This window comes from Capsicum annuum, chromosome 10 (assembly GCF_002878395.1).
Source record: "Capsicum annuum cultivar UCD-10X-F1 chromosome 10, UCD10Xv1.1, whole genome shotgun sequence".
In the NCBI taxonomy this organism is placed as follows: Eukaryota; Viridiplantae; Streptophyta; class Magnoliopsida; order Solanales; family Solanaceae; genus Capsicum; species Capsicum annuum.
The window spans coordinates 217,601,617-217,627,835 of record NC_061120.1 but is presented as its reverse complement, the minus strand read 5'-3'; the positions used below and the strand labels follow the sequence as shown (position 1 = coordinate 217,627,835).

Here is a 26,219-nt window from a genome sequence, read left to right as displayed (position 1 = left end):
GCGTATATAGGCCAACTCAATATCGAGATGTACTTTAATAGAAAGAGAGTGAAAGACAATGAAACTCTCCAAAAGGTGAGGGTTTAAACCAAATGTATTTTTTTTACCATTAACTACATAATAAGTTGCTTCATATTATTGTTGTATAGTTCCAAGTAATTAAACACATTTACCAACAGAAAAATCTGATATAGATCAACAAGTTAACAAACAATTAGAAGGCAAATAATTCAATATAGGCAAAAGCTTCATCACTCGAGCAAGCTGGTGGCATTCTTTAACTGACTATTCTTTGGAGGTTCAACAAAATCCTAGACATACATAATTGTTATGTTAAGCAATGTCATCGAATTGATAATTCCCAGTGTTACTACAAGCCTGGCCTAAGGTTTACCGGCAATTTGAAGAATATGATTCCAGCAATATGACGAAAAAAATCAAAAATCACTTGTAGATAAGGGCATCACGACCAGGCCCAATACCAATATAGTGAATGGGTACCCCGACAAGCTCCTCTATCCTTTCTACATAGTCGCGTGCAGCCTTGGGCAAGTCGGAATACTTCCTGATGGAAGAAATATCAGCCTGCCATCCAGGCAAAACTTCATAATCCACCTACACAGATGAGAATAATAAAGAAAATATACAGTATAAGTCACAATACGATAAAGTATAAATCGGTAATAACATACAAGCAACAGGGTAAAGAAGATTGAATATGCATACTGAAGGTCTACCAATATGAACAGACAATAGAAACAAATCATGATATATGGGAGAGGAAGACAGATGGAAAGAACAAAAGGTTACAAAAAATTAGGCACTTCTGTTTTCTTCCACCTTTCAATAATAGGGAGGAAAATTAAAATGAAAAAGATTTTATGTTTTTCGGCACATCAATGGGTTAATACGATTCAATTTATGCAAAACATTCACATGAAAGTTGGAAATAACAATCTGGGCTTCCAAACACCACAAAATCATCACGTAAAAAGATGTTGAAGTAGAAAGGAAAAGACACAAAACTTACCTTTATTTGTTCAAGAAGACTTAGATCAGAAGGAAAAGAATTTAAAGCTGAACCATCAGGATGCCTGTACGTAACACCCAACTGAATTTCTGATAGATCTGACAACACATCTAGTTTTGTTAGGTTTAGAGAAGCAAATCCATTTATTTGACAGCAGTATCTCAGTGCAACTATGTCCAGCCAACCACAGCGACGCGGGCGTCCAGTAGTTGTGCCAAACTCCTGCCCGGCAAAACGAAGAAGGTCACCGCCTTTGTCCATGATTTCTGTTGGGAAAGGACCAGAACCAACCCTTGTGGTATATGCCTTAACCTGCAGGAAAAGCATCAATGAGAAAAGCTCAATATTTAGTAATCTATGCTTAAAATACAATAACTGCAAATTGAAGGACCATGGAGTTAATTGGTTCCTAGGAGCTAGTTGATATCAGGATCATATTCTTCTGCCTAAATGCTGCGCGTATTGCACATTTAGCCGATTGACAAAGATGATGTACTGCGATATATTTCTAGAAACATAACAATAGTTTTCATTTCCACAACATTAGCTAGACTTTCAGATAAAAACTGAACATCATGAGAATTCTTCATTCTTCGGTATAAAAGGTTCTTTTAAGAAGATAAATCAAGTTTGCTTACCACACCAACAAGATCACCGACAACTCTGGGAGCAATGCCAAGACCTGTGCAGATTCCTCCCGCAGATGGACTGGATGAAGTGACAAAAGGGTATGTCCCAAAATCGATATCCAACATAGTTGCCTGACCACCTTCTACCAAAATCTTCTTTTTCTGAGATATAGCATCATTCATGAAATGCACAGTATCTGTAATGAATGGCTCCAACCTCTCAGCAAATTTCTTATAGCGCTCTACTTCCTCTCTGAGCATGTCATGGCCATATTTAAAACCCTGGAATCTTGAACTGGCATCTGATAATAAAAGATCAAGCTTTTTGGGGAATGTGTCCATATGCCTTAAATCACTTACTCTTATGCCATTTCGAATAACCTTGCTTGAATAACAAGGCCCAATGCCTCTCTTGGTGGTTCCAATAAAGGAATTAGCTAACTCAGCTTCTCTAAGCCCATCTATTTCTTGGTGAAAGTCAAATAACAAGTGAGCACGATCTGATACCAAAATCCTTCCTTGGCAAGAAACTCCATTAGCTTCTAGATTGTCAATTTCTTTGAACAGTCCCGGTAGATGCACCACGACTCCATTACCAATAACACATACAGTTTCTTCATTGAGAATTCCCGAAGGGACAAGGTGCAGAGCAAACTTCTTCCCCTCAGAATTGTAAATAGTGTGACCAGCATTGGCTCCGCCCTGACAGCAAGACACATTATTAAAAATTACACCTAGCATAGTTAACAAGTGCTAATCCAGGGCCATCTTAAAGCTAATCCAAGGCCATCTTAATAAAATTGGTGGCTTAAAGTCAAAAATATTATTGATAATGTAGAGTTATTTTTTTATTCTTACGTACTACTTTTTTAACGTAGTATTCTTAGAAGACATTAAACATTTTATTTCACATAACGTAGTATTCTTAGAAGACATTAAACATTTTATTTCACATAGTAATATTATTATTTATAAAAGTAAGAACTAATTTTAATTAATAAGATGTTGGTCATTTATTTGTAAATTGTAATGTATTACCCTGAATATTATTGTGAAAACTTTATTTATTAATATGAAAATTTGATAAAAAGTTCTAAAATATTTTTAATAAAAATAGATAGTTCTTTTTTTTTTTTAATTTAAATTTTGTACCTTTTATATTTTACATTTTTTAATATTATTTTAAGTAAAATTAGAATCATAAAATTCATATTAAATTTTTTGGAACCTCAAAATTTTGAGGGGCCTAAAGCAAACGTTTTACTAGCCTTACCCTTGATCCACCCTTGCGCTAATCTATCCTAAACAATATAAAGTTGAGTAGAATCATAGGATGGCCAGAAAAGAAATACAAATAACCAGTTTAAAACAGATTGGCATATACGTAAGAATACATATGAACATTATACAAAAATATTTGATCTTTGCACCCAAAGGTACGACCTAGTAGTCATTTAAGTAGGTTGAAAAGACTGAGGCCTCAACTTTAAATCCCTTGGAGGTGAAAACAGTAGGTGGTTTCTTCATGTTTGGTTCAAGTCTTAGTGGATAAAGTTACCAGTTACATTTGGTAGGAGGTTGAAAGTACTCAGTGCCGCTAGCAAGCTGGACCAGACACCATGGTTATCAAAACACAATAATTCCACAAGAAACTGAGGAGACTCAAGAATGAAAAGATAATTCGAAACAGTTTCCTACAGAAACTTTGATCCTGAGGTACCCAAGCATATCTCACAGCAATTCCAAATAATGAAGCAAATACTGTTCTTGGTATGGCCTAGAATTTTACTCCAAGAGATTAACTTTACAATATCAGTGTTATTTACAGAGGCGGAGCTAGGAGTGAACACCCTTGTCGAAAAATTACACTAAAATAATTCTTTTATGTATATACAACAGATGTTGAATACTCTTTAATCAAAAACCTGGTTCTGCCACCGGTTATAGGATGTTATAACTCTTATTTATGAACATAAACTCACACTCCCTCTGTCCCAATTTATGCGGCACAGTTGAATTTCGAGATTCAAACTTCAAAACTTTGACACCTAATTCAAACATAGAAGCTTTAAGTTTTTCCAAGAAAAATTTATACATTTATAAAAACTAAAAAATACTATAAGTTACATCAATCAAAAACTTAAAATATTAAAAGACATTAAGAAATTTCGTTTTAAAAACACTTGATCTGCTCGAAATTACAACTATACCAGGGTGCCATTCTGTCAGCTTCGTCCCAATGGATATCTCTTCTCTCAAACAGCAACCTAAGGAATCTCTCTTTGCCCTAGTCTTGGTGGACTGAATTAACTGATACTTAGGCTGGATTTGTTTTTTTAAAGATTCAGACGTCTGAATCTTAATGCACGTCTGAATGATTAAGATGTTGTCTCTAGATCTGAAAACTGAATGATTAAGACTATTTATTTTTCAACATCTGAATGTACCAAAAAAATTTATTTGTACATATAATAAAATAAAAAATATAATTCAAATAAAAAACTAATTATATATCAGAAAATTATGTAATTTAATACAACAAAATTATTATTTGATTGAAAAAAAATATTTATGTTTGTTAGTGATAGTGGAGATGGTTTATAATGGTGGTTGCGGTGACAATGATTGATGTTAGTGATTAGTAATGTTAGTGGTGATCGTTGTAATGGTTGGTATTATAGTGATTGTTATGATGGTGGCAGTTGATAGTGGTCGTGGTGGTTGTGATGTGACATTGCTTGATGTTAGTAGTTGGAGGTATTGATTGTGATAACAGAAAAATGAATGAATGATGGTTGCCGATGTGTTGGTGCTAGTTGGAGATATTGTTAGTTGTAGTGGTGGAGATGGTTGTTAGTTGAGATAAATTGTAGCGATGATAGTGATTGAAGTGATGGTAGAGGTGGCGTTACTAGTGACAATAATGGTGGTGACCGCCGAAGAATGTGTGGAGGTGGTGATATATTAGTAGTAGTTAGGGGTGGTGCTAGTTGTGATAGATGGGGTCGATAGTAGGGATTGACCGATAGTGGTTGATGATGGTAGTGTTGTTGAATAAGGTGGTGGCGTTAAATATAATTAGAATAATAGAGGTAGTAGGTGTGGTAGAGGTTGACAATTGTGGTTGGTAGCGATATATTTTGTTGTCGATTGTGGTTGTGATGGTGGAGGTGGTTGGTGGTGGTTGACAATGATGGTGGTGGTAGAGGTGGCGACTGATGATTATGAATAGAGTGGCGGTGAATATTATCCAACACCAGAATACCTCTTCAGACCTATTAAGACTTGATTCTATATATGAATGATTAAGACCTATTCAGACCTATTAATAGCTAAAATCTTAATAAAAAACAAATGCACTTAATGATCTGAAGTCTGAACCATTCAGATTCAAACCTCCATTAAGTGCAAACAAATGAGCCCTTATTGCTAGTGGAGGTGACATGTATCACTAGAATTAGTCGAGGTGCACAAGTTGGTCCAAACACCATGACTATCAAAAAAAATTACAACTGTACCACGTGTCCTTGCCTTGGTGGACATAGTTACCTAATACCTATGGGACTCTTTGTTAAATGGACCTTTTAAATCTATTTTTTCATTAAATGGACCATAAATTTTTTTATTTAGTGAGGTGACCTATTTTTAATATTTGTTCGACAGATATATAGGCAAATTGATTATCAATCCGACACATCTATTATTTGTCCGACAAATAAGAAAATAAAAGTAGGCCATTTTGCTAATTGAAAACTTGAAGAGGGTTGGACAGTTTGCTAATTGAAAACTTAAAGAGACTTAATAGCCAAATTTTCTCAATACCTATTGCTCGAAATTACAACTATACCTCATCTGTCTTTGTCTTGATGGACAGAGTTACCTGATACTTATTTGATAGTCAAGGTGACATGTATGCCTAGAATTAGTCGCGGTGCACAAGCTGGTCAAGACACCATGTTCCTACACAACTGTACCACCTGTCCTAGCCTCGGTGGACATAGTTACCTGATACCTATTGCTAGTGAGAACACTATGGTTATCAAAAAACATTATAAATTGTGAGACTGAGGGTATAAATATACCTGACAACGAGCAACAATATCGAAATGCTTAGCCAAAATATCAACGAGTTTTCCTTTTCCTTCATCACCCCATTGGCAACCTAATACACCTGATACTTGACTCAGCGACTCAATTCGACTCAGTCCTGACTCGTTGACTCCTTGTTGGTCAAGTACCGGAGTAATCGGCTTTGTCGAACAAACGATGATTGAAGAACAAGTTCCCTTCTTCCTTTGCTGCTGGAACTGAAGGAGTCTACAGCTATTGGTTCCGTTGTAGCTGAGGCTCCCACTCCGGTGACTCGACGGCGCCGGAGATGTTGATGTTGCCGGTGTGATTGAGCTGGAATTGAGTCGAATTGTTGAGATGTCCATGGCGGCGACGGAGAGGAAAGAGTAGGGAAACTGGGAAGTGCGCTTTCAGGGTTTTAGGTTCAGGAGACTTGTTAGGTTGGTTGGGTTGGGGTTAGGGTTGCGGGGTTGAGGGAGTGTGGGAGTAATTCACTAGTGCGTGAATATTACTTTTTTGGGTGCACTTTCGTTAGCTCTATGGGTTTAAAAAGAATGACTTTTTTTAATTTTTAGTTTGTTTTAAAAAAAATGACTTTCTGTTGTAAAAAATAAAGTAGGACAAAATAAGAGCAGAGAGAGAAGACAAGAGGCCTTTTATTTCTGTTGAGGGATAAGGAATTTTTGAGAATAATTTACAAATAAAATTTTCTTTATTTATAGGAACTTACTCCTACTTTATCTCTAAAAATAAATATTTCAAATTCTGATAGGTATCAACTAGATCTTAATACATCTTATTTATATTCTTAATAGACATTCAATATAATGTAAATATATTTATAACACTCCCCTTGAATGTCTAATTGATATATAATATGCCTCGTTAAAACCTTACTAAAAAAACTCAGTGAAAAAAAATCTAGTGAAAGAAAAAAGAATATATATCTCTAATAATACGCATTTCGGTTGCCTTATTAAAAACCTTGCAAGAAAAATCATAAGATTTCATTAAGTGTTATGTCATAGGTTTTTCAAGAGCACATTGCCTACTTATTATGACTATTTGCTTCTTATCCTTCTCAAGAATTATTTTATTTGAAACCGATTGATCTACCACGTTTCATGTATGCATAGACTTTGTCCTTTAGGGATACAAAATAAGAGAACTTGCAGCTTAAAGACGAGATTAAATTTGAGTCAACAAATACTTTCGACATTTGACTTGAATTATCTTTTAAATGAGGATCTGATGATAATTCCTAACATATTTCATAGTTGCTTGTAATCTTCCCCTTATGTTAAGGAAAACTAACATGCATCCTCTATCTTTTTTGAGGAATTCATCTTTGTGCATCATGGTATATTAATTAATCGTATACCGCACATCAAAATTAACTATTACATGGACAATGTGTGGTTACTGACTCAGAACCAACTTTGAGGGAGTTAATCATAATTTATTGATTGATGCATACAAGTACTTTTGTATATAATATATCATATTTCAAATCAATAGTTTAGCAATTTATTAAAGACATTCAATGTTAAACCATCATCATCAAGATGAATTTATCTTGATTACACAACTGAAAATTGTGCTCTTATCGCAATTTTATTGAGCAATTAACTTTATGAATGTCAAACTGCAGGTTGACAATAAACATACAAGTGACCATCTTATATCGATGCATCTTAATAAATCACATGACGGGTGAATGACCCTTATTCATCTTTTTATACTTTTCAGATTTTAAAGGATCAAATTCAAACATTAGTTGGTCCAACCAACTTATCATGAGAACAAGTGACATAAACAATTCTTGAAGAATCTTCTAATTCTTCAATACGTGTCTAATACTCAATATGCACATCTTCGAGATGTCACAATCATTCATATCAACTTATGAACTCATTTATACTAGTAAACACAAGTTTACCATGACATGTATTTTTTTTCTTTAGTAAATTTCAGATTTACTATTACATGAATAAATTTCAGATTTAATACTTTAAAAGTAGATTTCAAAATAACTTTTCTCAGTTATTCTGCCTCTTTCGGAGGTGAGTTGTGATACCATCACAATCAAGTGCATGTTTGCATTAATAAGCTTCTCATTCCCCAAGAATGGAATATAATCGTGCCTTAAGCCTATCAAATTCAAATAGCTTATAACCTCTTTCATGATATTGCTATTCAGGAGCATATCGAGGCATACATATCTTTCAAAGTATATCATATATTGCTACCACATTCACTTAAAAAATGAAGCAAATTGTCATTTTTCAGACCTATCATATATTGCTACCACATTCACTTCATAGAATGGAGCATATTCAATAGACAAGTTTCACGACTTTTCATCAAAAACACATTATTTTGCCTTAGCTATCTTAATATCAATAATATGGTGCATTGAGATTCAAACTCAACATCGTATCCATATAAAGACGTCTTAGGCATAAATTGATAGGACTTAAACCCAACATCTTATCATCATGGTGCATCAGGGCTCTAGCTTGATGTCTTACCCAGAGGCGAATTTAGAATTTAAAGGTTGTGGGTTCTTTACCACTAGACCAATAACACACTTTGTTTACGAGTTCCCAACTTATAATTCTTATATATTTACTAGGTTTTTCAATATAAATTCAAGAACCGTACGAAAGTTACTGGGTTCCCAGAAACCCGCACGTAATACTCTACATCCGCCCCTGGTCTTACCCTTTTAATGTGATGAAATTTGAATCTCCCGTATTAATCAATAAGGTAATATAAAAGCCTTGCCCTTAAACCTTTGATATATAACAGTATAGTAATTATATACATAATTAAACAGCTTATGTTTCAACGTGTTTGAGGACTCAAATTAATACTAATTTTGATTTCAAAAATATAAAGATAAAATAAATACTCAAATATGTTTGTGACAAAATTAGGAAGCAAAATCGTGTCAATATGCGGTTGTTTAGGTTGGTTGCATGTCCTTATAAAGCTGCATATAAGATAATTTATATATTAAACTAGTACAAGATTAGTATAATTAACTTGTGTGAAAACAAAATGCGAGGACAAAGATAATAATATTTAATGATACTTTAGCCTTCGTATTTTGTGATGGTAGAGTCTCGTGATGATAACGTATTGTAAAAAAAATAAAGTTGAAAAAGGAAAGGCAAAGTGAGGTTCCTTTTTTGAACATGTCTCAAATGCTACAACCAATTATTTTAATCAAATATCGAAAATCAAGATAGTACACTAATTTTGCATGATACGATCTCCATATGTAAGTTTAAAATACACCATTAGAATTTTTTCAAACATTAGTCCGCACCTAGCTATGAAGAATTCATCCTGATATAGATGTCTTGTATTTGCGGTAAAATTTCAAAACAAAAAGATACCATAAAGTCGTGAGATAAAAAATAGCCTAAGAAAGTTAACACAAATCACAATATTCTAAAGTTTTATAGAAAAACAATGAATGCGTTGGCTAAATATTGAATTCACATAAAGAAGCGGCGAGATTAGATCTTGTTCAAAAAGCTTCAGCTATTTTTTTTTTTACCACTGCATCATTACAATAATAAAAAATAAGGATTCACATACAAAAATAAGGATCCACATACACAAAAAATCAATTGCTGATATAAAAATAAAGATTCACGTACTGAATTTGTATTTAGATTTTAGGTTTTAAATATGAATTGATAAAAATAGCTCGATCAAGTCTAGTTTAATTTGAAAAGGTTTTTTCCCTGCCTTTTTTGGACGTTTGATACAGTGGCTTTAGCCTTTTTTTGGGACAAAATATTTTAGTTGGAAAAGGTTGTGGTGTCTATTTTTTTGGGAACGTGACAAAAAAATTGTCATAAAATTAAGAATTTAATCATAATAAGCAAAAGAAATTCATTTAGTTTTTAATATGTTTATTATTGTCAGTATTTAATATGATAAAAATCTATATCTATAATCTATAATCTATATAATTATATTATAATATATTAAAAGTATGAAGGGTCTTAAAAATATTGTTTAAACTTTTTGTCCTTCATTAAGAGTCTTTGTTTTAGACAAAATCGTCTTTTCACTATTTTTTCATAATATTTAAGAGTTTAAAAATTAATTAAATGTATTTATGGTAAAATCTTTTCTTATTAGAAGTCATCAAAATTAATGACAACTAATGTTTTTTTCATTAGTTTAAGAATTTTAAATCAATTAGATTTTGATTTTAAGAAGATTTGAAAAATCTAAAAATAAATATCAAAGCGTTGAAATAAGAAAAATTTAGAAGTGCCAAACTTTTAAAAGTTTTATGTACGTAATTAGAATATAATCAGTGATATTGTAAAGATTTGACTTTAAAAATAAGAAAAATTTTAAATATAAAAAAATATATACTACAAATATGATTCAAATTGATGTCTCTCTTAGTCTTTGATAATAAGGGAAAGGGGTACTGCATGGCAAACGCAAAAGTCATGATCCATCAAGCACTTGAAACTTCTGGTGGTAAAATATATATGTGCTTACATTAAAATATATGTTATATTTACATTATTATATTAAAGTGCGAAAGATTTTTGAAAAGTGATTTGAAGTTTTTATACTTCATTAAAAATCTTCAGAATAAATAAAATTATTTAATTTTAAACAATCAAACGTTATACGTGAGAAGCACATACGGTTAAACTAGTATATTAAAAGTGTGAAGGCCCTTAAAAAAGTAATTTGAACTTCTTATCCTTCATTAAAATATTCTGTAATAGACAAAATCATTTTTTTTTACCTTTTTTCTTCAATTATTTATATTATTAAATTAAGGACCCCTAAAATATATAGAAAGAACCGTAATAAATTAAAAATATGGAAAGAAATTAAGAATCCTAAACTACATAAAAAATATGAATTCTAAAATATATATAAATCCTGAAATATATGAAAAGAAATTAACAGTCCTAAAATATATGTAAAGAATTACATTTTATTTTAATTAAATATATGGGCTTGGCATATTCTCTACATTCCAACTCCTTGATTCAAATTCTAAACCTTCTCATGTTTTTTTTTCCCCCAAATATGAGCTTTTTTCTATGGGCGGTTTTAACCTTATGTTTGATGTCTTTTTTTAGTTGTTTAAATTTTCTTCAAAATAAATTTATATTCTTTTGTTGTTAGTTTAAATTAGGCTTATCAAAATTGAATATTCTTTAACTTTTAAGATGTTTTTTTTTTCATAATCTTAAATTATTACGTCCGTAAATAAATCATTATTGATTGATTCTTTAATATGTTTGTGCAGATGAAGAAAGATTTGTGTAAAACGTGCGAACGAGATTTCATGTCGATTACGAGTGAATTTAAGGTATGCTTTTCCCGTTCTAAATTTTATTTCTTATTCATGTTAGTTATATTTCCTATTAAAGCGTAATTCAAGTTAATACTCTTTGTCAGAATCATACTTACATAAAAAAAAATATTGAGAGAAAAATAAAATGAAAATTATGATTTGTCATGATAACAAACAAATCATAGTGTCAAACAAGTATCAAATAAAGTCATTAGTTGGCTAGAAGATAAAACAAAATTGAGATTAGAGATTTCATGAGTTAGCAAACAAAATTTATAACTTATTTCATTCTTCCATCAAGTTCTTAGAGATGGACATTAGGGATAATTTGCATCACTCAATTTATGTTTTTGTATCGTCATCAAGACTCTAAAATATATTTTTCCTTTCAAAATATAATATTAAATAATTGATATTTCAACGTATTATTTTTTTCTATCTTTTGTTCAGATATTTATTTCATAATTTATAATTATTAATTTTAGATGAGAAGAGACGTGACATGGAGTATGATTTTACTTGCCTTGGAGTGAGTGGTACGGAAAGGGATAAATGAGAGATCTTTCAAAGAGTAAGCTTTTCTCTGTCAAGAAATTAGTCTTAAGTGATTTTAAATGAACTTGATTCATAATAGTGAAATTTTTAAAGGCGGTCAAGTATATTGTTCGATATAAATAATAGAAATTTAGTTTTTTATGTACAATGATTATATCAAAATGTTGTTTGAACATTTGAACTTTTTGTCCTTCATTAAAGTCTCAATAGTAGATAAAATTATCTTTTCACTTATTTTTTAAACTTATTATTTAATTATTAAAAAATTAAAGAATTTTAATATATATGATAGAAGAGAATAATATAGAGATTAATATTAATTAGTTTACATTTTCCTGATGTACGTGAAAAAGAAATAAGTAACATATACTGTAAGAGAAAAGTCCTAACAGAAAATAAGACGAAAATATGATAGAATTTTTTTTCCAAAACTAATGTTGGTAAGTTTAATGTTAGGTCTAAATAATTTATTACTAATTTGAACTTTTTACACTTTACTAAAAATTTTCATAATGGACAAAATCGTCTAATTTTAAATAATCAAAAATTGCACGTGCAGTTTGACTAGTAATATAAAAAAGGTGAAAAGATGCTTTAGTCTTTAGTGAATGATAAAAAGTTCAAATAACATTATATTTTTGGAATGAAATCAAAATGCATATATAAACCTAAAGTATCAACAACAACAATAACATATCCAGTGTATTCCCACATAGTGGGGTCTGGGGAGGGTAGAGTGTGCGCAAACCATACCACTACCTCAAATGAAGTAGAGAGGCTGTTTCCGATAGACCCCTAGCTGAGTACCAATAGAAGTATAACAAACACCAAACATAAATGCATATAAACTAGTACAATCTGCAAAATAAACTAACACCACTTGCCATAAGATAATACTACAGCCACAAGATAAAACTAAAAACTAGCTATCCGAAACCATACACAACACTCAACATCACGAACAAAAAACTTCAGACACAAATTAAGAACACTTCCCTGTTGTTACCGACGCAGTCACCCCCTAATCCTCTACCCTAATTCGCATCCTCCACACCTTCCTATCAAGGGTCATGTCCTCCGTAAGCTGTAACTGCTCCATATCATGCCTAATCAACTCCCTCCAATATTTCTTGAACCTACCTCTACCCCGCCTAAAATCATCCATAGCCAGTGTCTCACACCTCCGCACTGGAGCATTAGAGTCCCTCCTCATCACATGCCCGAACCAACGTAGCCTTATTTCTCGCATCTTTTCCTCCACCGAGGTCACTCCCACCTTCTCCCGAATAATCTCATTCTTTACCGTATCTTTCCTGGTATGGCCACACATCCACATCTTTGTCACCTTCAACTTTTAGATAGAAGAGTTCTTAACTGGCCAACACTCCGCTCCATACAATATAGCCGACCGGACCGCCACTCTGTAGAACTTCCCTTTAAGCATCGGGGCACCTTCTTATCACATAAAATTTCCGAAGCGAGCCTGCTATTTTATCTAAAGAGTAGTCTTTTAATAAAGGACAAAAAGTTTAAACAACATTTTTAAAGTTCTTCACACTTTTAATATATTAGAGATTAAAGATATCCATTAGAGATTAGAGATGTAGAATTCTGCTTCTCTAATTTGAACGGACAAAAAATGAAATGTACATATAAAGAAGAAAAATACTACTTATTAGAAAATAATGTATATGAAGAATAAGTTCGCTTCCTTTTTACGTGTGAATTATATCAGTTTTCTAAATTCTGATTCTCCTTTTAGAGGTTCTGTTTTGTACTTTTGTTCTTATAGGAGTAGTAATTATTCTTACAAGTTTTTTTTTTTATTTTTTTACATGTTTCTATATTTACGACCACAAGATAAAAAGCTAAAGAACAAGCATGTTGACTTTTTTCATATTTATATTTCCAAGTGGTAATAATAAAGGAAAAGAATCTATGCATGACTACGAGGAATAAATCCTCTGGCGATTACAATCTTTCAAATACACATAATTTTATAAAGATCAACTAGTCAACAATAGTAGCAAACTAGCCATCTTTAAGATAATCTTTTCATATAGAACGGACAATCTCTTTCATGCCGAGCATGAGTTTTCTACAGCTGCAATAGCAGTGTTTTAGCCTTCAGAGACGTTGCTTTTATCTCTTCACTAGCAAAGTATAAAAATCACATAACTACGTTGAGAAATAAATAAACTCTCTGTACTTCCATGGTCGTGCCTTGCGGCAAGGCAGTGAGAGAAATGCACGGTCTAATCTGTCATCACATAAGAATTTTGCGAATCATTTCTTACCCTGTCGATGTAGAGATAATGCAGAAGATGAGAAGTACATCTGGAGAAAAGAATGGCTGCCAAGGAAACAAGAGAACGTCAGTAATGGTTACATGTGTGATACAGCAAATTGATGAAAGAGAGTGTCGCGGACACCTCACCATCGTTGAACTTGCTAGTAGTACAAGTTATTTCGTTTTACAGGCACAGGCTGACTGTCATTTACTGAAACTTGGAGACTCCGAAGGAAAAAAGGGTATAAGCTCGGTTCAACAGCAGTGGATATCAGCACATATGGTGCCTCCGAGAGGAAACAAGGAACATATATGTGGTCTCTAAACTAAGGTATGCTCCAATAAAAAAGGATGGAATTGCGTGGGTGAGTCATTATTGCACGTTAAATCAACTAAGCCAATTAAAAAACGGGCAGCCCGGTGCACTAAGTTCCCGCTACGCGCAGGGTTCGGGGAAGGGCCCCACCTGAAGGGTGTATTGTACGCAACCTTACCTTGCATTTCCGCCAGAGGCTATTTCCAAGGCTTCAATGTAATTTTAAGGCTAAATATGACAACTTCCGTCATGTACAAAGCATTGGCAGACTTAACAGTTTATTACAAGTCCGATACAACTTCGGATAAATTAGGTACAGGAAATTGAGATTGTGATTTTGGTTGTCTGACTAATGGCTATCAACTATGTGAGATAAGCAACTGCTAACAATTGTAACCATGCATTCTCGGAAAACTATGATATACCCATGCGAATATTATCCACAACAGCTTGAAATATGTATTCACAAACCTCAAAATGACAAGCAATTCTGCCATATCTTCATCCAACGAAGATATGTGATCTCAAGGATTAAATAATGCTCCCTAATCAAGGCAGGAAGAAATTTGAGACGAGGGTCTTTCGGGAACAGCAAGGTCTGTGACAGGATTTGAGGTTGTTGTAAACAAGGCACGAAGAAGTGCTACCACAGATAAACTGCACAAAAGAGGTAAGGCAGCAGGAACAACAATTTACCTAAAACTTTGGAACAGATAAAGCACAAGTTGAGAGACTATAAGCAAAACAAAAGTTAGAAACAATTACTAGGCAGATCAAGGACATTATCTTACTTGAGCATCAAAGTCCTCCAAGATTCTGGACTACAGTGAGCAGCATTAAAACACTTTTTTGTTTCTGGTGCTGTCCGTCATCTTCTGAATGAAGAAGCTAACAGCAGAAGTAATAGAACCAAATAAGGCTAACTCACCATATGTCTCTGTTCAACGATCATCAGTGCTGATTGCAACATTTCTCTAGCCTTTCTATCTGGTGTACATCCAACAGATTCCATTTCACTATATATCTTGGGGACCTGGCAAGCAACAACCAAATAGACCAGATAAGTGTTGCTAAATACATAAAAGACATCAGCATATAAGTTCAATGCCTTTTACAGGCTTTGCTCACTGAAGCCAAAACAAAAACAAAAAAACAAATCATTACATCCTTTATGGATTACGACCTAACATGCATTTTTCAACTAGTGACTTTGTTTAGTCACAATCACATTCAATAAAAGAGCGAACGCCAATGGCTGATAGCAATATTAGAAGCCAGACCTGATCGAACTTCTTAGCCCTCATAAAAGCCTTCATTAAAGTGCTATAAGTAATCACATCAGGAGTAATACCCTACAGAAATAGCAGCACCACTATCAGCAAAGTTTAAAAAAAAAAAAAAAAAAAGGCAGCCCAGAGCACTAAAGCTACCGCTATGCGCGGTGTCCGGGGAAGGGCCCCACCACAAGGGTGTATCGTACGCAGCCTTACCTTGCATTTCTGCCAGAGGCTGTTTCCAAGGCTTGAACCCGTGACCTCCTGGTCACATGGCAGTAACTTTACCAGTTACTCCAAGGCTCCCCTTCACTATCAGCAAAGTTTATGTCAAGAAATATGTTTAGTGAAATTTGGAAATTTTAAGGATTTACCATTTCCTTTATATGCTGGTAAATTGATAGTGCCTCCATATGCCTACCAACATTCCCAAAAGCATTTATCAACATATTTAGCATTATAAGGTTTGGTTCCATTCCTTCGGCTTCCATTATCTGCAGAACCTTCACAGTCTGCTCACATAATCCCTGCACACAAGGCAAAAATGTTAAAAAATGGAATCTCCTCAAAACTACTTAAAAGATATCAGCTTAAACATAGTAATAGGAAACATTAACTACATATATTTAAAAGAGAGACCTCAAATATAAGGAAACCAAGAGTAAAAGCCATGCCAGAAATAAAGACACTGTACTAGAGCCTTGGAGCAACAATAAAAATTTGGCTAGATGGGTAAATACTTACCTCCACCAGGTGTTTATACCAAACCAAACAGCTTAACCTTGGTAATAGAAAACTAAAGTGAGAGCACATATCAATTAACCATAAAGACACATACTTGCATTCATTGGTTTGGTCTAACCACCAAACGTGTGTTGATAAGGCCTCAGTTAGACACCAGGTACGAGAAAACTCTTACCATAATAGATGGAAGGAAAATGGTTAAATATCAATTCAACTACACAACCATTTCCAAAGCTATCTAATCCAAGATTAGCTCTACCTTTATAAAAAGTGGCAGGTTTGCAGTCATGCATTAAAGAGCTGCATCACTGCAACTGCTGAGCACGCAGCCAGCCCACATTGGAAATATTCACCTCCCAATGAGAGAATTTGCATTTGTAACCTAGACTATAAGTGACAATGTAATGCATTACATGTACTGTAAATGTAATTCGCTTTATTTTCTTCAATGTAATAACTAAAAGCAAAACAGTCTCCTTCGAGAAGAAAGAGAAAACAACTCACCTGCTGAGCGTATGCATGGGCCAGGACACAAAAGATGCTAGGCGAAAGCTGAAGACCTTCCAATTTGAGGGCATTTAAACAATATTCTGCATCCTGAAATCTCCCGTGCTGGCCATATATATCAACCAAGACAGCGTAAATAGCCCCGCTCTTGTGATGTCCTCTCCCTTGCATATTCTCGAGAATTTTATCAATAACATCCCACCTGCCCTGCTCCACTAAATGAGTAATAATGATAATGAAGATCTTTGGATCAGGGTATAGTCCTTGCTCCTGCATCTCATTGAACAAATCTATAGCAGTATCTAGATGCCCAAACTTGCAATGCCACCGGATCAAAGAATTCCATGTTCTAAAATCAGGCTTTATGCCTTCTCGGCGCATTTTTCCAAACACTTCTAAGGACTCACTCAACTCACCATACTTGCCGAAAGTATCAATGATACTATTAAAGAGGCGCTTATCAAGTCGTAACCCCTTCTCGCGGATCTCTTCCACAATGCCTAGTGCTTTTTTCCACATGCCATTGTCCCTATACAGTTCAATTATTTTACTATACACAAAAGAATTTAAAGGATAACTTTCTCTCTTCATTTTGGCAACAATTAACCAAGTATCTTCCAACCGCCCAGCATTGACATAATATTCAAGCAGGATCTCATAAGTTTCTAGGTTCCTGTCAATAGCCAAATCTTCGAGTAACAACAAGACCTTATCTGCCAGCCTTAAGAGGCCTTTTCTCAAGAAGCTCTTAAGTAAGGTATTGAACGCCTTTATCCTTGGTTTGCGACTAAAACATAACATTTCTTGAAAGATTGCATCAGCTTCCAAAGTCCTACCAACACTTCCAAGGGCATCGATCAGGCTGCTATAAGATACAAAAGTTGGATGAAAACCCAACGCCTCCATCTCGGAGAGCAACCTCATAGCCTTATCAACGTCACCTTCAGCACACAACTCACAAATGGACTCATTGTATAAATCATATGAAATTTCCTCACCACTTCTATGACAAGTCTGGTGCTCATTATTAGAGTTGCCAACGGTTCCGATAAGACAATTAACTAAAAAGCCACACCTTTTAGCTTTACTTTGCAATATAAGCTGACATGACATATGTAGTATCTTGTGTTTGACTGGATTAATGTGATGCTTCAGATAAACAGGTATAAAGCCCCACACACTATGAGTACATATAGCTGGAATGGATCTAAAAAGTAGATTTTGCTGCATATGCATGTTTTTCTTGCAAGAAATATTCTCACTGCAATAAAAAGAATAGTTAAACAACCAAAGCTACTGAAGAACGATAGGGGAATCTTAGTAGTTCAGTTCGATGGCTACTTGAACTTTCACCTTGTTGGTGAGGGTTCGATTCCCCCGCCTTGTAATCGCCTCTCCCATTTCCCCTTCCCCTACCCCTACTAAAAAAACATTTCCCCAAAAATCGCACCCAATCTATTACGATTTTTCAGAACAAGAAAATAAATATTTCTGAACAATAAAAGGAGTAATGAAAGGGAGTAGAAACATACCTGAATATCTAGTCGCTCCGTGATGAATTAAAACCACATTCTGAAGCTACTTCGTTAGGGTTTTTTCCCTTTTTTCTTTAGCGGAAGAGAGAGTAAGAGTGAGAGAGGCGTGATTTTTGTGGGGCATTCTCTTGAATATTCCATGGAGCGGGGCGGGTGTGGGTCGAATAAGGGATCTGATTTGAGTAGTTTAATTATTTCGGTTAAATATAATTAAAAAAGATGAGCCAGAAGTTAAGATTTGGACATGTGTTCCTCCATTAAGTCCTCGGGTATATACAGCCCTAAACATCAACGGGAAGGGTATAAATGTACCAAAAGTATAACGAAAGTATATATGTATCATTTACCATAGTTCAGTGGTATATTTGTATCTTTTCCGTTTTATGTGTACATATTTTTTAGAATTAGTATAATATTGTCGGCTTACAATCATGCTACAAGAATGTTAAATGATGCACTTGATTGAATGTTTGAGTTATTTACCTAAAGTAAAGATCAATTCTCATTAAATACATTTTTTTCCTTCTCTTATTTAGTGATGCATTCATTTTCTAGGAATTCTAGTTTCGTGAAGGGGAGCGTTGAAGTAACGGGTAAAACTTTCAAGAATCTGATAATATATAGCCTTGTTGATTCCCCTCCTCTTTTTATAGTTTGATACGTACTTTTTGGTGAAGGTTGAGTGTGATGGATAGCTGTCGAAGCATTTTGGTCCTTCTTTGAAGGCGATCTAGGCACCTCCAGATAAGAACACTTGGTAATAGTAGCAAGGAAGTTGATAACTCTGTTGCTGTGAGTCAACAGGATGCGTGTTGAAACTGGACACCAATATATAAGAATGTTGTGCAATGAGAATCTCCTTGTTATTTCTTTGCTGCTTAACACCAGATTGATTGGGCATTGGAAAAAATTTGCTTGGGTGTTTTCTTTTATGTTCTCTTACACAAACACGATCACAGCATAACACATTTCACTTACTTTTGATGCCCTCAACATCTACTCACCTCCTTTCTTCAACGTTTAAGTTGCATCATCGTCAATATTGTGAATTTTTTACCTCCTTTAGGGTGGTACTTCCTTCTGTATTTCAGTTGACTGACATCATGATCAGGCTTGATTTTCATCTTGGTACAGTTCTTCTTTGCTTGCTTGCCTTCACTGGGCAACTCCACTTTCATTTTTATCATATGCTATTTCATCTTTGTGGTGCCTTCCGTCTGGCGCCTCTGTCTAAAACAATATTTCTTGTACAGCTGTTTATTTGGTGGCTCAGTATGCTCGCTATGAAATTAGAAGAATGGATGCCGTAATGGAATCTTCTCCCAGAACATCCCGATGTGCCTGACTTTAAATATTACATGGTTTTGCTAGTACAAGTATTCATTGACTATCTTGTACGAAAAATTCTAACCAGGAAGTTGAATTGATAAAGAAAGCTGACAAAGATGCAAAAGCGAAAGAGCTGGAATTGATGGATGAGGAGGAAAAACAAGAAGGGTCTGATCCACAACTTTCCGAGATGAAAGCAAGATTAGATAAGTTGGAGGATACATTGAAAGAAAATGTGGTCGAGTCCAAGAAACAATCAGGTGATGTTGCCGACAAACCGATTGACAATGGTGTCGAGAAAGAACCTGCAACAACCAAGCCAGGGACTCCTAACATTCAGGAAAAGACAACTCCCTCTAGTGAAGGGAAAACTCAAGCAAAAGCAGCTTTGCCTGATCGAAATCATATAAAAAAAATGAAGGTTCCTCCAATGACGCAAACAAATGAAATCAGTAGGATATATTATTTCATGATAGTCGAGCTTTCCGAAGGTGAGCCTTGGAGTAGCTGGTAAAGTTGTTGCATGTGACCAGGAGGTCATGTTTTCAAGCCTTGGAAACAGCCTCTTGCAAAAATGCAAGATAAGGCTGCGTACAATACACCCTTGTGGTGGGGCCCTTCTCCGGACCCTGCGCATAGCAGGAACTTTAATGCACTGGGCTGCCCTTTAATCAAGCTTTCTGAAGAGTTTGAAGTGCATAGCTTTGCGGAATAGGGAAAAGCCACTGCCTCACTATTGTTAATTTCTTAAATGGATGTGTATTGGAAGATGGAACATTTGTAAGGATTGTTTGCTGCGTGTTGTTGCAGGTTTTCTTAGCGGAAAAAGCTTAATTTTGGAGCATCAGACATTGACGATAGCATTCTTTTGTTGAGAAATTGATACCAGGGAGAGGACAAATTTAAATCCAATGAAATTACATGATCAAGAAAGCAGATGGATTTTTCGACTTCAAGCAGTTTGTGGATCCACGCACAATAGACCTTTGTGGTCCGATCCTGCCCGGACCCCAAGTATAGCGGGAGCCTTAGTGCACCGGGCTGTCCTTTAAGCAGTCTGTGAGTCAGCATTAGGTTCAGCTTCTACTAGCCACCTCTTCACTCTCTGTTGAGCAATTAATACCTGTATGAATGAGAAAATTTTTGATTATTTTGCTGTTCCAAAGCTTAATATAACTAAACTGAAGATGATATGTTGGTACCTGTTTGTTCCAGTCAGTTTTCGAAGTGATTATAAGTAGTACAACTGTCTGGACCAATGTACCAAAAATCATTCCAACCCAAACACCCTAAGAGATTTTCCAAAATGGGGTAACTGTTAAGAGAAAGAAAAGAAGACCGTTTTCTTATGTTGTTCGGATTCTTCAGAATGTCGACATGTACGTGTCAAATCACCTAAAAGTGGTGTATTTTTGGAGGATCCGACACACACGTACAACAACATTTTTGTGGAGAGTACGAACAACGTAACTTTTTACTACAGAGTGAAAAAGAAAAAGTAATGAAGTGAACTCACTTTAACTTGCATTTTGAAAACATAACCAAGTACAACTCCAACTGGAATGCCTACTAAATAGTAGCACCCTATGTTAACATAGGCTACAATGCTCTGCCATCCGGCTCCAACAGCGACGCCTGCATCAATAAAATCTTGAACTTTTTTGCGCGATTCTTGAAAATGCTTTTCGTGGAATCAAAGAACTGAAGTACTCACCAGAAAGAACTGGTTGAACACTGTTCATTAGTATGGAAAACGCCAACAGAGGAGACAGTTTTTCGACTTCTTTAGCCACGTCTTGACTATCTGTGAATAAGTAAGCCAGACGTCCGCACAAGAACAGAAATAACAGAAACAGAATGAAGCCAATGACAAATGATGTTGTCACTGTATTCCAGATTGAAAAGCTTGCTGCTTTCGCGCTCCCTCTTCCCAGCTCATTTGACACTCGTACACTAATAGAAAACACTCGATAAAGAAGAATCTAAAAGTAACATAAGCGCAGATTAAAAGTATGATTATGTTACCATGCTGCAGCTAAGAAACCAAGAGATATCATCATTTCCCAACCATTGATGTTAAGGCTGGAAAAAGAGGCAAAATCGATAGGTAAACAAAGCTAGCATGTTCAAGTGGTTTAAATGAAATGAGGAAGGAGTATGATAAAAATTACCATATAGAAAGAGCATCAATCTGAACCATAGCATTTTTCAAGTTTCCTGTAAGAAGAACTAGTATACTATTGTACCAGAATTCAAGGCTGCCAAAACAAACACTCGAAAATTCAAACTTTTAGGTTCAAAAACAACATACCCAGAGGAATTCCACTTTGTCGTCTGGGGAGGGTACAGTGTACGTAGACCATACCCCTACCTCAGAGATAGAGAGGATGTTTCAGCTAGATCTCGGCTCAAGAAAAAACAACAAATAGTAAAAGAATAGTACCGCCACAAAATAGTACAATAGCCGAAGTACAAGAAAACAACATATATAGTAACAGATTTCGAAGGATAAGAAACTCCTGACATGACAAGTTTCTATTCGAAGTGTATGAAAAACAGATGACTATGAAATTGTTTACGAGCGATTGAATGAGTCTCACCAAAGCATTGCACCAGAAGACAAAGAAAGCTTGATTACAGGCCAAAGATCCTTGAATGCCAAACATGTAAAACCTTTCCAGGTCTCCTTGCATCCTCCACACATTATAAACATTAACTGACCAACATTAGGAAGCCAATATGCCAAAATTGTAGATATCATGGCACCGGTGATTCCAAACTTAAACTTTATTGTCAAAAGCCAGGAGAGGGAAATGTGGATAGCTAGAGTACAAGCTGCCAAGTATGTAATAATCTTGTTTTTGCTTTGAGCTTGTAAGAACATTTGGCATGTGTATGATGCAATGAAGGAATAAGTCACCGGTATTAACCATAAAGAAATGACTCCGGCCTCTTTAGCTATCTCTTCGTTCTGTCCTAAAGCTTTTAGGATCGGTGTTGTGAAGATATAGAGTGGTAACAGCAGGGTTGTGGTTACTGTCAAGACGATCCAAGATCGTTGGAGATAGATCCCGAGCATGTGATACTGCTTTGCACCATAGGACTGTCCACATAAAGTTTCTAATCCACTTGCCATTCCCAACTGCAAGTACAAATTGTATCTAAGGTTCATCACACAACAAAGCATTATACAAGTCATGACTAAAAGAAAGGCAGCCCAGTGCACTAAAGCTCCCGCTATGCGCAGGGTCCGGGGAAGAGCCCCACCACAAGGGTATAGTGTACAAAACCTTACCTTGCATTTCTGCAAGAGGTTGTTCTCCTGGCCCGTGACCTCCTGGTCACATGGCAGCAACTTTACTAGCAACATGAGTATTGCTATATATTTGGATATTCTTGTTTAGAAATAAGTGAAACTAGTACCAGAATGCCATTGCCAAATCTCAGGAGGACAGTACTGACTAAAGCATAAGCAGCAAGTTCATTAGATCCAATATGACCAACAAATGAGTGACTAATAACAGTTACTCCAAACGTTGAAAACTTTGTAAACATGGCTGGAGCAGCAATCACCCACATTTTCTTCATCTCATTCCATAATTTGTCCTTGAGATTCACATCTTCATCCGCTACGCGCACTTCACTCAACAACTTCTCACTGATATCAGCTTCCATTTCTGCATAAAAATCCAATCTTTCATACTCAAATCCTTAAGCAGTACTCAACATAAACAAATTGGAGTAACTTTTCAATAAAGAAAGTGAATAAATATGAATATATCTGTCAAATACCAGTAAGTATGGCCTGCTAATATCCTTTCAAATGTGTTTCCAGGCCTGTTTGGACACATAAGAGAAAAGGTGAAACAATTACTCATACTAATTGCAAAAGGCTATAACATCATGTGCCATCAACACATAAAGAAAAGATAATAATACTTCAAGAAAGTGAGAGAGAGTTCAAATACAAAATCTTGGACTTACAGTACTGAGAGAAACTGAACTTTTACTACTCAAGATTCAAGAAAACTAATAAGAGCCAAAATTGTTTATAAGAAAATGTAGGGTAAGATTGCGTACGATAGACCCTTGTGATCCGGTCTTTCTCCGAACTCTGCGCATAACGGTAACTTAGTGCACCTTATCCTTTTAGCCAATAATCTATAAACAAGCAGAGGTTATTAGAATATTGCTTTGCATGCATAGTATCAAAAAATAAATTACACTGTTGATGAGTTCATGAAATCAAAATTTTTAATAGTTCAACTTTTATACACTAACAATATAAGCAAATATTTACACTATAAAGCCTATAGGTCACTTTGCACAACAATACATAATTACATAGTGCTTAAATCTTTGCATGAAATAAAAATAAATTTGGAAAGATACTTAGTGCATGGAACAACTTTAATTGATAAGAACATGATTTTTGCTATAACTTTGTGAGTTTTTTATTGCTCAAAGAAAAAGTTGGATTATTAAAGAGAAAAAGATTAACAAAATATATTTATTAAAATTGAAACAATTTGACCTTTTTTTCTTCCCTAAAAAGTACTACTTTATGTAGATTCCATTTTTCTGATTTCACCTAAAAAAAAACTTTATCTCTTTTATTTATTCCTCGTTTCTTATTCATCACTCTAGTTAAGTTGTTACTAAGATTCTTTTCTCCATTATTTTCTATATGAATACTAATTTGGATATGTGTTACTTGAGTCGAGGGACTATAGGAAACAATATTTCTACCTTTACAAGGTAGAGGTACCAGATTCACGTGAACTCATGCTCCTCTCCCCAGATCATATTTAGTAATGTTATATTTTAAAAAATACTTAAATATAAACATGTGAACCGCATTCGAAGTATCATATAATGCGATAAAAATTGTATGAACCGCGCTCAAAGTATCATATAATGCGATAATGATTGGGTGCACCTCTTCTAAGTGAGGTTAGAAATTTAAATCTAATATATATAATATTTTCTTTTCTTTCTAAAATTGGGTAGCACGTTTCTAAATGACTATTGGTAGCACTTTTTGCATTTTCATTTATAATGCACCCACTCACTCAAAATTCTGTATACGCCTCTGCTCCTCGGACACCATGCCACTTGTGAGATATAACAGTGACTAGTTTAATCGCTCGTACTTGTCACGTGTAATATTTAATTATTTTAAAATTAAATAATTTTATTTATTACAAAGATTTTTAATGACGTGTAAAAATTTCAACTCACTTTTCGAAGATCCTTTATATTTTAATATAATAACACAAATATAAACATATATATTTTAGTGTAAGCACATATATATTTTACCACCAGAAGTTTCAAGTGATTGATCGATCATCACTTTTACGTTTGTCATGCAGTACCTCTTTCCCTTGCTATCAGAGGTTGAGAAAGACGCATCAATTAAACCATATTTGTGGCACGATTATTTTTCTTTTTTTCGATATTTAAAATTTTTCGTTGTTTTTAAAGTCAAATATTTACCAAATTATTGATTACATTCTTATTACGTATTTAAAAATTTTAAAATTTGGTACTTCTTAAATTTTTCTTATTCTAACGCTTTTATATTTATTTCTAGATTTTTCAAATCTTCTTAAATCAAATTTAGTTGATTTAGAATTCTTAAACTAATGGAAAAAAGTTTTAATCGTCATTAATTCTTATGACTTCTAATAAGGAAATGTTTTACCATAAATATATTTAATTAATTTTCAACACTTAAATATTAGAAAAAAGCACTAATTCTAATGACTTCTAATAAGGAAAGATTTTTTACCATAAATATATTTAATTAATCTTTAATATTTAAATATTAAGAAAAATCATTGATTCTGATGATTTCTAATGAGAAAATATTTTTCCATAAATATATTTAATTAATTTTCAACACTTAAATATTAGAAAAAAAATATTACAAAGACCATTTTGTCTGATGCAAAGACTTTTAATGAAGACAAAAAGCTCAAACAATATTTCTAAGACCATTCACACTTTTAATATATTATAGATTATAGATTATAGATATAAATATAGATATAGATCGTAGATCGTAGATTATCTCTGGTGAACCGCTTCTTCTTCTTCCACGAAGCTAAAGTTTCTTTAAGTTAGAAAGATTATAATGTCGTGCCCATTGGTATAGCCAAGTATAACCAATTTAAATTCGAATTTTAAGAGAGACAAAATATTGTACGTTATTTTTTCTTATTTATTCGATCCGTAGCGAATAAAGTTATCAAACATATGTGCTAGTTAATTGAAAACAAGAGGTGAGAAAATAATTTTATTACTTAGTTACGTTAATTTTAAACAAATTTTGTGTTTGGATTGGGTCATATTTTCATGTGGGCTGATATATAAAGGTTGGGTATTTAAAATTTAGTTAAATATGATATAGTGGGTATTATGTCTGAAAATATTAGGGCCAAATTTGATCCAATAGCGGGTAGAAGGACGTATTTAGCTATCCTTAATATATTAATTAAGAATCTTTTGGTATCAATCGGTAAAAGGATGAATAAATTATAGGGAAAAGGACATTGTATAGTCTTTTTAAAAAATAATAGGT

The 26,219-nt window shown here is 34.1% G+C and overlaps 4 protein-coding genes across 13 annotated transcripts; 1 reads left to right on the top strand and 3 right to left on the bottom strand.

The window, feature by feature from the left end:
* Positions 1-214: 214 nt before the first annotated feature.
* LOC107843824 (adenylosuccinate synthetase, chloroplastic) lies at positions 215-6,421 on the bottom strand. The gene is made up of 4 exons (XM_016688218.2): positions 5,742-6,421; positions 1,669-2,361; positions 1,031-1,342; positions 215-615 (listed from the first exon to the last, which is right to left on the bottom strand). The coding sequence occupies exons 1-4, from the start codon at positions 6,093-6,095 to the stop codon at positions 445-447; spliced, it is 1,530 nt and encodes a 509-aa protein (XP_016543704.2). The 5' UTR covers positions 6,096-6,421; the 3' UTR covers positions 215-444.
* Positions 6,422-13,499: 7,078 nt separating this feature from the next.
* Positions 13,500-18,479, bottom strand: LOC107843820 (pentatricopeptide repeat-containing protein At5g42310, chloroplastic). Of its 8 annotated transcripts, none has more exons than XR_001666520.2 (7): positions 18,302-18,479; positions 16,767-18,030; positions 15,893-16,045; positions 15,525-15,596; positions 15,173-15,277; positions 14,716-14,901; positions 13,500-13,991 (listed from the first exon to the last, which is right to left on the bottom strand). XR_001666520.2 is itself a non-coding variant. In XM_047397408.1 (7 exons), exons 2-6 carry the CDS (start codon positions 18,003-18,005, stop codon positions 14,717-14,719), a joined length of 1,695 nt encoding a protein of 564 aa, XP_047253364.1. In that variant the 5' UTR covers positions 18,006-18,030; positions 18,302-18,479; the 3' UTR covers positions 13,500-13,991; position 14,716. The 8 variants fall into 8 exon arrangements, 3 of the variants coding, with proteins under 3 accessions (XP_047253364.1, XP_016543697.1, XP_016543698.1); XM_047397408.1 differs by having other exon boundaries at positions 14,716-14,842; XR_001666522.2 differs by lacking the exon at positions 14,716-14,901 and having other exon boundaries at positions 15,036-15,277; positions 18,302-18,478.
* Positions 18,480-18,957: 478 nt separating this feature from the next.
* LOC107843823 lies at positions 18,958-20,791 on the top strand. The gene is made up of 2 exons (XM_016688216.2): positions 18,958-20,124; positions 20,444-20,791. Exons 1-2 carry the CDS (start codon positions 19,776-19,778, stop codon positions 20,506-20,508), a joined length of 414 nt encoding a protein of 137 aa, XP_016543702.1. The 5' UTR covers positions 18,958-19,775; the 3' UTR covers positions 20,509-20,791.
* On the bottom strand, positions 20,468-24,109 carry LOC107843822 (protein DETOXIFICATION 21). 3 transcript variants are annotated; one of them, XM_016688213.2, is made up of 11 exons: positions 24,026-24,109; positions 23,714-23,794; positions 23,426-23,470; positions 23,057-23,310; positions 22,234-22,775; positions 21,805-21,891; positions 21,659-21,715; positions 21,348-21,586; positions 21,150-21,268; positions 20,836-20,922; positions 20,468-20,756 (listed from the first exon to the last, which is right to left on the bottom strand). In XM_016688213.2, the coding sequence occupies exons 4-11, from the start codon at positions 23,306-23,308 to the stop codon at positions 20,682-20,684; spliced, it is 1,458 nt and encodes a 485-aa protein (XP_016543699.1). In that variant the 5' UTR covers positions 23,309-23,310; positions 23,426-23,470; positions 23,714-23,794; positions 24,026-24,109; the 3' UTR covers positions 20,468-20,681. The 3 variants fall into 3 exon arrangements, with proteins under 3 accessions (XP_016543699.1, XP_047253363.1, XP_016543700.1); XM_047397407.1 differs by lacking the exon at positions 24,026-24,109 and having other exon boundaries at positions 23,714-23,998; XM_016688214.2 differs by lacking the exons at positions 23,714-23,794; positions 24,026-24,109 and adding an exon at positions 23,618-23,710.
* Positions 24,110-26,219: the final 2,110 nt, after the last annotated feature.